At 37.2% G+C, this 12,070-nt stretch overlaps 1 protein-coding gene across 3 annotated transcripts; it reads left to right on the forward strand.

Annotated features, from left to right (window-relative positions):
- The first annotated feature begins 456 nt into the window (after positions 1–456).
- LOC126831554 (succinate--hydroxymethylglutarate CoA-transferase) lies at positions 457–9,710 on the forward strand. 3 transcript variants are annotated; one of them, XM_050562106.2, is made up of 14 exons: positions 457–528; positions 1,283–1,379; positions 2,555–2,628; positions 3,291–3,376; positions 3,583–3,633; positions 4,516–4,636; positions 5,139–5,230; positions 5,668–5,811; positions 6,493–6,588; positions 6,810–6,881; positions 8,200–8,297; positions 8,628–8,730; positions 8,958–9,021; positions 9,557–9,710. In XM_050562106.2, exons 2-14 carry the CDS (start codon positions 1,339–1,341, stop codon positions 9,706–9,708), a joined length of 1,194 nt encoding a protein of 397 aa, XP_050418063.2. In that variant the 5' UTR covers positions 457–528; positions 1,283–1,338; the 3' UTR covers positions 9,709–9,710. The 3 variants fall into 3 exon arrangements, with proteins under 3 accessions (XP_050418063.2, XP_050418065.2, XP_050418064.2); XM_050562107.2 differs by having other exon boundaries at positions 512–546; XM_050562108.2 differs by lacking the exon at positions 6,810–6,881.
- The last annotated feature ends 2,360 nt before the right edge of the window (positions 9,711–12,070 follow it).

Raw genomic sequence — 12,070 nt, forward strand, 5'->3', positions numbered from 1 at the left:
GACTCCCCATATACAGTTTATCGTCCACTTTGCCAGAAATTAGATTTTTGGATAAATAATTAACCCTACAAATTAAAAGTCAGTTAAAAAGTTGTCGTAAATGTACAGATGTGCAGCTTTCTTTGGTAAAATTTCACAGGTGACGCAAAACATACCCCCACTAACTGCGGACACAGACCCCCCCCCCCGGTCGCCCCAAACCGTTCCCCCGCCACGCGCCACCGCAGTAGATGTTTGTTTGTAGCTTTAGGGCGTTCGTCAACATTTTTTATAACCTCGATTTTTCAAAATTGGCTCAGGAAAGGGTAGTTTTGAATAATAACATTATGTGAGATTTAATTACGTGTAGCTTCTTCTAAGTGCTGATACGCCTCTGAAGAAATAATGTTTTTTTAGGTTATAGTCATCCCTTTAAGATAGAAAAACGCGCCCCTGTGTTATCTCAAACATATGTCACTCGGCGAAGAGAGTAATAGCTGAATACTAGTGTGTCAGCAGAAACCAGCGATAGAAGATGAAAGAAAACGTGTAATGTATTATTTTTAGGTCAAAAACTAAACTTATAATAATAAGCACAATTATATAGAAATATGTTGTTAATGATGGGGAATCTATTTAAGACTGACAGACCGTTTGCTGTTTGTTCTTTTCATAAACATATAGTATGTGCCTGTCTGTTTACCTCTCGGGTCAAATGTAATCGGAACACTTCGTTTTAGTGATAATTATACAAAGTCGCTCTTGTGGGAAGATTTCTCATATCATATCTATGATTTTCATTAGTTACCTTTGCATAGATATTAACACCGATAAATATCGTAACTATTATTTATACCAAGTATTACACCCGAAAAGTATTCATGGTAGCCGTTTTGATTTTATACACCGCGGATCTCCTGTACCGATTACAATAGTACTCAACCGACCCATATTAGCATCTAAATATCAACATTTTCTTTTGCTTATGTATGTATAGTGACGTTCATTTGTTTAAATAGGCTTATTTTTTAAACCAGAAATTGCTTGCACACGCTTCATAATCTTGTTGTTGTTGTTTTTTGTTCTTGTGGATATGTTATTTATAACCAACATGAATTATGCATGTTTGGTCATTTGACAATTGCTCATCGATTGACTGACTAAACCAAGGTTGCTGCGATGACGTAATTAAAATGTCGTCAGCTTCTGTTTTGATGATTTACACGGAATCATTACTGTTAAAATAAATAGTAATATTAAAATATGTACAACTTTTCATTCATTCTTTTTTTTATGTAATTAGGTAATTAATTTACCAAATGTGAATAGAAGAAACCTTCTCTTCGTCATCATTTTAACATGGGACCTTTAAGTGGCCTCAGAGTCTTAGATATAAGCAGGTAATATATATAGAGAATCTCCTACCAGTCTTTTTTATATCAAAAAATATCAACACAAGTTGATAAAGTAACAAAAAAACGAGGCTCTATTTGGTATTAAACGATATCCACAATTGGTCACCGTGATTCCAATTGTTTTCTTTATTTCCGGGAACCACGGTGACTCAGTTGGAGCGCGCCGACTCACTGACCTGTGTGACCCGGTTTCGACCCGTCGTGTTTTCCCTGGTCAGTGGTGCGGGGTCTGGCTAGAAATGGTGCCAAGTCGGTGCCAAGTTGGACTAAAAATCGAGGTCCCGTGTGCATATGGGGCCACGGTGGCTAAGTGAGTAAGACGCTGGCTCGCTAGCTGAGACAGTTCATCAGTGATGCAGGGTGAAGGACCTGATAAGGACAGCTGTCTAGTTGTTCAGATGGGACGAAAAAAACGAGGACGTGCACGTAAAAGACCACTTGGCAGTTGGAATTCGATATAAGAGTAGGCCGTTGCGCCGCTATCCAGGCAAAATATCCCTCATAGCAAACGGTGTGGTGTATGCCCGTCTTTATTAGCCCAGTCGGAGCAGACCAATAGGACGTTAGCCCCATTTCATTCCATTTCATTTCCGTGTGCATATTGGCATACACGTAAAAGAACCCTTGGAAATTGGCATTCGAAATAAGAGTAGGCCTGCCTTCATTAGTCTTCGTTTATTTCTTGATATTCCTCTCTTAGATTAGTTTTAACTGAACGACCTGGAACCTTATTTATAAAAATTTAAACTAAAATAGTTTAATAATTCAACTCTTTCATTGGCCAAAAAATAAAATTTGTACAAAGATTTTACCAACCAGCGTATGAAATGGCTTTGTACTTGAACAAATTTCGTTTACGTTTTCGTGAATTAAGCACCTGTGGTTATATATTATAGAGAAATTACTGCGCGTTGAGAATTGATAGTTTCAGCGTGTGTTTACTCTACTGATAGGAATAATGTCTTGAGCCGAAAGATATTTTTCTTGACCAACCATTATCTTGATCAGATAAACCCATCTTAAAGAGTAGGCAGATCCAATGTTTGTATTGTTGATAAAACATAGTCAATTAATCCTTAGGATTCCCAATGATTTGCAGTATAAATATCATCAAAGTACCGTAACCTTCTAAAATATCATTATTTACACTTTTCCTCTAGGGTTTTGGCAGGACCTTATTGTGCAATGATTCTAGGAGATTTAGGAGCAGAGATAATCAAACTTGAGATACCGGGTATGTAGCATTTTTTGTTGTGTTTGTTTTGTTTTGGTTCTTTTGTTTTCGTTCTTACCGAGTTCCTTCTACTACGACCCTGGCCATTCCGAGAGGACATATAATAATATTTTGTCCGCCCAAAACTGAAATTTAGGCGCCTGAATATAGAGTCCCCACCATAATGAATATTTCCTAATATAAACAATCATAAGACGATATTCATATGTATAACAAGTCATAACTTAGTTTCTCACATTTATCGTTACTAAATAAACTGTCATGTTGTATTTAACAAGTATATTAAAGGGCTATATTAACGGAGCTATTAATTATACTCAACCAAAAGATGCCGCTCCTAACGCTATAATTAATGATAAAGCAAATTAAAAAAAACACAAGTAATGTAATTTTCAACTTTCAATAGCGCACATTTCGACTGCGTGGGGCACCCTGCTGTTTATTTTCAACGATTTTCAAATTCCAGAGTTAATGCCCTTTGTTACAAAATCCTGTTAGAACCTAGAAGCTTCAGTTATCATGTCAATCGTATTGCTTTTCCCCATCTTGAAATCTTGCTAGAACCTAAATATTTCTAGTTCGAAACTCTGCTAAAGGATCTATCGAGATGTATATATTTGAATATGGGAATTTTATATATGAACATCGTTTTTTTTCTCCAGGAAAAGGTGATGATACAAGATCGTTCGGACCACCGTTTTGTGGAACAGAAACAGCCTATTTTTTCTCAGTTAACAGAAACAAAAAGGTTAGAATTCATCACAAATTATTGTATTTAATAAGGAATTGATAAGACTTGTAAACTATATAGAATTTATTCCAGATTCTTTCAATAGTAATGCCAGTCAATGGAGGAAAACTAAATCGGTTTTTGTAACCTAATAATCACTGTTTGTATCCATGCAGCCTTCATAAATAATATTTACACCGTATTGATATTATATTCTGTTTAAGAGTATAGCAGTCGATATGAAGCAGAAGGAGGGGGCAACTATAGTAAAAGAGGTAATTTAATTTTCTCTGCTTGTTTTAATCTGGATCCGTGTTTTGATAAGCTAGGCCAGGCTAGAGACCATGTAAAAAATGAATTAGTGCAAGTGTTTGTTCGAAGGAGTTTTCTTTTGGGGCACCGTACTTCATTAATGTAGCGGATCTTTATATATTTAAATTAAATAAAAAGTTTATTTTATCTGTTTTGATATATTATTTAAAATGTCTCCCTTTCTCATATTTCACCGTACTAGGCCCTAAGCTTGTTGTTCCAAAATATACCAACTGTTTACTTTGATATTTATTTAATGAAATGAAATGAAGGGGGTGGGGGTAGTGTCCTACTGTTTTGAACCCAATAGGCCCGGCTAATAAATACATCATACAGTGTGCTATGAGTGAGTTTTTTTCCCGGACAGCAGGTCTACGGCCTAATCTTTGTTTGAATTCCAACTGTGAAGGGTTATCCGAACTACTAGTCAGGACCACGGACAAGGGGGGGAACCCGGGGGATGGGGACACACTCCGGGAAATCCCGATCGGACAACAACAGGTTAGCACCCAACGGCTTACTCATTGAGCCACTACTTTTCCCCATTTGATTAAAACACATTTTATTGGCTTATTGGGAGCAAGAGAATGTATAAAAAATATCGGAAGCAAAATATAAATCTGTTATTTAATCTAGCAAATTAACGTTGTCGGTGTTGCAGGAAGAAGGGTCTTGTAAGGAACAGCGTCTGGGTTTTCTGATGGTCCGAAGCACTGAAGTCCAGAGAACCCTTTGGAATTTGCAGAAAAGTAGTTCATGCAATATGCCCCCCATATCCCGGTTGGTGCAGAAAAGGAGGACTTTAAACCCAAAATCATTTAACTCATCATCTTCTTCCTTTTCAGTTGGCGAAACAAAGCGATGTTTTAATAGAAAATTACATTCCTGGAAAATTATCAAAGATGGGTTTAGGATATAGTCAAATTAAAGAAATAGCACCCAAACTAATATACTGTTCAATATCAGGTATTAGTTGTACATATGATGGGATATTTTTAGTACATGTCTATACGTAAAACAGTTAATAAAACGTCCATACACATAGCAATTTAGTAACAATGCATAACGTGTGTGTGTGTGTGTGTGTGTGTGTGTTTAACGCGTGCGCATGAAACGATAAGGTCGGTCATTGAGTCAAGTGGTTTGATTTCGATTCCTCGCTTTTATGTGACAAGGATTAGGATGCCTGCCCAACCTCGTGGGATTTCTCAGGGTCCTTCGATTTCCTCCCACTGCTAAAGACCCCTACGCGCAAGCGAATTATTGAAATAAAACTGTACCATATGATAGTCCCGAAACGACCTAGTTTGTGTCGAGTAGACACAACAGGGTTTAACTATTTATCTTATATCGGATATCCTCTGATAATCACATAAGCAGTATATTATTTAATTATTAGTGATTACCAGAAATTACACCCATATATTATACCATACTTAATAACGAATTCTGTGAAACTTCATTTTAGGTTATGGACAGACGGGGCCTTACGCTCAGCGGGCAGGATATGATGTCATAGCATCAGGTATTGGAGGCCTAATGCATATAACAGGACCACAGGTACGACTATTTAAAACCCCGGGTCACACCTGGCAAAGTATATTGTTCATAAATTACTTAGAACACGGAGTATCTCTGCCTTCCTTCTCTTATCAAAGGTTGCTCGTCCGGGACTGAGAAAGAAATCGTGCCTAGACGAAAAACAGAGGCCCAGAGCACGAAAATGAACCCTTGAAAGTTACAAACCAAAGTAGATTAGGCGAAAGTGCCGCTTTCCTTGCCAAAATCCCTCTACATCTCAATGTAAACTAACTATAGACATAGAAATTACCCTATTTTTGTCTCAAAATGACTGTAGTATTGTGATGAGTTGACATTAAATCTCATTTTGGTTAATTGCTTGAATACCTTTAGTTGAATCTTTGAAGTTTTTTTTCAAGATTGTTTGCATTTATTGTCTTGGTGATACTGTGCTTTAAGATATTTTGTCTTTACAGGACGGAGCACCGTGCAAAGTTGGTGTAGCTATGACTGACCTGTCAACTGGATTGTATGCATATGGCTCCATTTTGGCAGCTATAATGGAACGACAGAAAAGTGGGACAGGACAACATATAGACTGTAATTTGCTGGCAACTCAGGTAAGTTTATTATTATAAGTTTAATGTACATATTCTCTAGACTTATTCAAAAAATATGTTGATTCTGTTGAAAAAAAAAGACTCACAGTGTACGACTTGTGTGTTATCACCCGAGTCTTATAACCACAACGAACAGTATCTCAGTTTTAAATATTTCCATGGTCCGTAAACGTGTAAAGCATAGAAATAGACTGAACCATCAAACTCCATTTGATTTAAGTGAACACAAAATGCACCGGTCGACTTTCATATTGAATAAATTCCTGAACTTCAACTGAGATTTAGCCTCTGATTTGACGAGCCATCAAAGGCCATATTAATATTTTATAGAATACTAGTTGGTGATTCTAGAGCGCCTATAATTTTCATATATTGAATGCCGTTGAAATATATATTTCGTCTGATTGTAATATACCTTCTGGTATTGTCAGGCGGTATTATTTCTTGCTAGGCATGGGTATCCCTTGTCCCTGATAGATATACACTTTCTGTCCTTTGGTAGTTGTTTGATCTTATCACTGGTTTCTAGTTAATCTTTGAGGTTACTGCAACTGGAAATTTTTTTGTCCATTAGGGATTGTTTAAATAGTGCCATTGAGTGGTGTGTACTTCCAATCAAGTGTCCCTCATTGCATATCATTGTTTTCCCGTGGTGATTTACCTTCTGAATTTTGTTAGTAGGTGGCGTCACTGGTCAATATTAGTTCAAACTATTTAAATGCTGGTATGGAAGCAAAACGGTACGGTACAGCCCATGAAAGCATAGTTCCATATCAGGTGAGTGATATGAATGCTGTAATAAATATTTCTGTTCAAATTAATTATAACCAATTTCTTAATAGAAATGAAATGGACCTCCAGGCTAGCGAGCCAGCGTCTTACCCAATTTCTTAATAGAGTAACAGTAATTATGTGTACATGTATACTGAGTACTGTTTTGAACGGGTTGTGTATGATCTCAGTTTGGCTGAAATATATATCATTTTTGTATTTTCAAGTCATTTAAGACAAGTGATGGTTATATAATAATAGGAGGTGTAAATAACAACCAATTCCAATCTGTTTGTAAGGTTTGTATATTTATATATCTGATAACATTTTCAGTCAATATCCACATATATAACTAAAATATTATGTATTTCTTCTACTGTTACATTTAAACAGCTTCTAACTGCAGTTGAACCGATCCAAGCTTATTTCTAGTTCAGTACTATATCCAATATTATTTAGAAAATTGTCAAGGATAGGATCTTTGTTTTGTAACTATACAAAAGTAGAATATCGAGCTAAACCGGGTACACCGATCAAACTGTTACAACGGGCCCCGTGTGCGCGGAATGATTTTGTTTTTAATCTTTGGAAAGATAAGACACACGATATCACTGTACATATGTTTTACATGGCATACAAAGGTTACCCAAAGGATTGAGTAAACGAGACCGTGGGTTAGCTGTTCACACGTACGTCCATTCCCCCACAATAGTACCAATAACGTTTGCCTATCTATATTATTTCTGTTTTGTAATATAACAATGCAAATTGCGGTGGTTGTTGGTTGGGGCACTGGACTCACAACCAGATTGTCCCGAATAAGAATCATGTGTGTGCTAGTGGGTTTGACAAGGAAAGTATGAAGTACGTTTAGTAGTTCGAAGTGCAGTTGACTTTGTAATTCACAGAAGACTACCTACACGGATACATAGCCATTAAAACAAGACATACCAAATAACACACTTTTATGGAATAAATTATTGCTATGGTTTATTACACTGTGACGTTTCAACAAGATTTCACAAAGAGAAATGTGTTCGCGTAAATGACAATTTTGCGCGACGCATGCACCTTTGCCTCCAACGCCAAGGATGCTATTTTGGGGCATATTTTGGAAAGATCAAGAATTTTCATGCAAAGTCACCAAGATAACTGAAACTTTGGTGAATGATCGCACACAGACTGAAGTTTAAGTCTAGCAAATTTCTTGAAATTTGCTGGACCTATGTTGGATTTAATATAAATTTTATGGGTTATGTATTTTTGGGGGGTCACCTTGTATATTCAGTTTATCTTTTTGCGTATATGCTTGATAACGACTTGTGAAATATTGCTGAAACGTCGCAGTGTAATAAAGCATAGTAATTGTTATTCCATAAATATGTGTTATTTGATTATGTCCCAATTACTAAATGCCAATTAAAGAATATACAAGAAATACCATTTGATAGTCTCAACTTTACCTAAGTAGTGTGTATGCTCTATTGTCACTGTCCACCAATATTAAGACTGGAGTTAACCAAGTGATAAATATTTCATTGGATATGTGAAAAGATAATTTTTAAATTTTTAAGAATGTTCAGGAATTTAATTTCAAATTTCCCATTACTATTTTAGTTAATAGATTTGCCGGAGTTGTGTACTGACCCAAGATATATTGACAATAAACTTAGAGTAACTAATCGGAAAAGCTTACTCCATACACTGTCAGAAAGGTAAGATGTTTCGCGGGTTAGAATTAGTTGAGCTTGGTGTTTTCTTGCGTTTAAAGTTCGGTTCTAGTACGACAGTTCATTAAAGAAAACGTGTCGAGTCAATCGAAAGAGACATGCACCGTGTTCACTTTGGTAATGTATATAAAAGATCCCTTGGCAGTTGAACTTGACACAATAGTTTGCAATAACGAGTTTAGCGGACTGGCATTCTACAGGCAAATACAAAGCAACAATTAATATATTAATATTTGGTGATCTCGAAATCGTTAATCCCATTTCTTCCAAAATGGATTTAAATCAAATTAAGGTATAATGATAAATACTTTGCAGGTTTTTACAAAAGTCTACTGACGAATGGCTAAATATATTTGAAGATTCTGGTATTCCGTATGGTCCTATCAATACTATACAACAAGTGTTTTCAGATCCTCAGGTAATGACTATTCCAAGACATTGCACCACGCATCAGATTGTGAACAGTACATATCAGAACTTGGTTCAATTAGTATTCAATTAGACGATAATCCAGTCTGATGAGGCAATCAGGTTTCAAATTGGAAGACCGAATCAATACTTATCCAAACGTCTATTATACATATGAATTACAAGCTGGTTTTAAATTGTCGTGTGGATTTAAAATAAAATGAGTTATATTTTCAGGTGCTTCACAATAACCTAATACAAGAAATGGACCATCCTACAGCAGGTCGAATCAGACTTCCAGGTAAGATATTGAATATTTACCTTCAGTGGACACTGTCCAAATACTATGTTACTAGTAATATTCCATATAAGTCACAGAACACCCCAAGGTGCACAAAAAAATGTTATCCTACTGTTGTCCGTGGGCAGTTGGCTTACGTAACAGGAGGTCCGGTTTTTGATCCCAGAAGGAGGTCGCGGCTTCAATCCCCGTGTTAGTCCGGAAAGTTCCTTGAGATTTTTTAAACTGGTTTCCCCTTGTCAGCGGTGCAGGTTAGATTACATTTCATTTTGTAATTTTATGGAAGACATAGCTATTATGGAAAATGTCGCTATGTAGTCCTTATAGCAAGATCTAACGATTGTCGGCAAAGTACTCCATATTAGGTACAAGTATGAACAAAATGGGTTATTTGCGGGAATGCAAATGATATTTTTGTCATGTTTTATTGTTTGAAACTATCAATAACAATTTGAAATGATATGGGAACCCGAGACATTGAGTGTAGATTTATAAACGGGAATAACTTGAATTGTGTCATGGATTTTAATTTCAGCACCAGCAGTTAAGTTTAGTGAAAGTAAACTAGTCAACCCACCTGAGCCCCCACCAACATTAGGTCAGCATACTCACCAAGTTTTAACACAACTCTTAAATATGGATAAAGATGAAATAAAACACCTTATAAAAAAGGGCGTAATACAATAATATAAAACAATAACTCATTTTATTCTTTATATTTCAAAAACAAAACAAAAAAACTCCAAACAAAACAGTGTCTTTTTGCATAAATTCAGTCCGTACAACATGGATATCATATTCCAAATAGTGTGGACCATACTACATGTACTATAATCTTGCGCTGTCTGTTTGCGAACAGACACTAAACTAGTTGACCAACATTTTAATTCCTAAATTGAAAAGGTTTGTTTAGTCTTTGTGTTTATCACAAAATTAATTCAAAATGCCGTGGAATGTGACGTCACATGTAGAAGGCATTTCAACTTATAAAGGTCAGTCATCTAGCATATAGTTAGAAGAAGGCTTTCGCAATACGTCTCTAAAACAGATTGTCTCTATGGAGGCAGGCAGTCAATTACTTTCTTTTATCTAATTTGTCCCATGAATGTAATTCATTCTATTTTTATTCCCTCTGTGGTGTAGAGCGTTCGGTCCACCGAAAATTAGGAGAAAAGCCAGAGTTTCTGACTACTTGATGGGAGATAACTCCAATTTCAATATACAGGAGGCAGATCACCATTAATTTCTCCATTGACTTCATTGTTAATTCTGGCCTCTTCGCCCACCTTCAACTTTTCCCAAAATTTTCGTTGGGCTGAATGCTTTTCACTACAGACAGAGGAACAAATGGTCATGTCTTTGCACTAAAATTTGTATGAGGTTGACCACCAACATTTTGAGATATACAAACTTGAAGAAGCATACTAAAAACATGTAACTAGTTGCCGTACATATCTCCGTAGCCAACCTGATAACCCCGTTATCCTTCCGCCTCAAAATCATGAATATTTACCAAAACCTGGCAGAAAATGTTAATTCAAACCCTCTTCGTCCATTCGAGACCAAACAATCAACAAAAATAAGCATGCAAAAGGGGAGGAGAGAGAGAGAGAGAGAATTGCTATAAATAGACGAACTACAATTAGGGTACCGAGATGGTAAAATTTAATGGTGGTCTGCCTCCATACGATTAAGACTTGTGATTCTATCTTTCTTGGGTTGAATGTTAAATCCACGACATTTCTTGACCCGTGACACTTTTTTAACATTGCAATAATCGTAATCTTTAGAACCCCAACATGTCATAGATAGATAGCCTTCAGGGCATCATAAAACCTTTTCGAGTCATGGTGGTCTGCATATCGCTGGATTTCATCAGACTTGTCACTTAGCCACCTGTCAACGCAAGAGTCGGGTCCGATCATGAAACATGGGAAGGTATCATTGGCAAACATGGCATAGGGAATTGTAACAGCAATGGAACACTCCTCCTACAGATATGCAGCTCACACAACTTGGTCATCACTAACACGCTACTTCAGTTGGCAACCAGGAAGAAGACAACATGGATGTACCCTAGATCCAAGCACTGGCACATATTGGACTATGCCATTACTAGAAAGGCTGACAAAGATGATGTCAGAGTAACAAACGCCATGTGTGGCGCTGAATGCTGGACCGACCACCGGCTAGTCATTCCAAAGCTAAATGTCTACATCAAATCAAAACGCAAGCCTCAAGGCAAGAAACCCCACCAAAGAGACTAAACACTTCAAAACTAAAAGTGGAAATCAATGTAGAGAACCTCATTTGTGATCTTCACGACAAGCTGGCTGGCCTTCAGTCTGGTAATGCTACTGTCGAAGAAAAGTGGGCAGTCTTCAGAGACCATGTCTATACATCTGCGGTAGAGAAAATAGGACTGGTTCGATGAAAACGACCAGCATATTCAAAAGCTCCTGGATGAGAAACACACACGTCATCTCGCCTACCGGCGTTACTCGAAGTCTGACTCAAAGAAAACTGCATTCATCGAGTGTCGTCGACATATCCAGGCAAAACTCAGGAACATGCAAGACAGGTGGCTAAGTGACAAGTCTGATGAAATCCAGCGATATGCAGACCGCCATGACTCGAAAAAGTTTTATGATGCCCTGAAGGCTATCTATCTATGGAACCTCTCCACAACTATCAGCGGATGGAGAAATGTTGATCACAGGGCGCTCAGAATTTCTTGAAATGTGGGCGGATCACTTCGACAATGTCCTGAACCGTCCTTTCTCAATAAATGAAGTAGCCATTGATCGCTTCCCCAAAATCGAAAAGAACAACCAACTCGGTGTACCACCTGATACACAAGAGGTCGCAGAGGACATTGGTCAGAGGACATTGGCCCCTGGCGCAAACACCATACCTGCTGAGATCTACAAAGCTCACACAGAGATTAACTGAGTTGTTTGTAAGACTCTGGACCAGTTAGTCACTACCTCAAGAATTCAAGGATGCCTCAATAGAACACCTATACAAGAGGAAGGGAAACAAACAATCC

The sequence above is a fragment of the Patella vulgata genome, chromosome 9, assembly GCF_932274485.2.
Source record: "Patella vulgata chromosome 9, xgPatVulg1.2, whole genome shotgun sequence".
Lineage (NCBI taxonomy): Eukaryota > Metazoa > Mollusca > Gastropoda > Patellidae > Patella > Patella vulgata.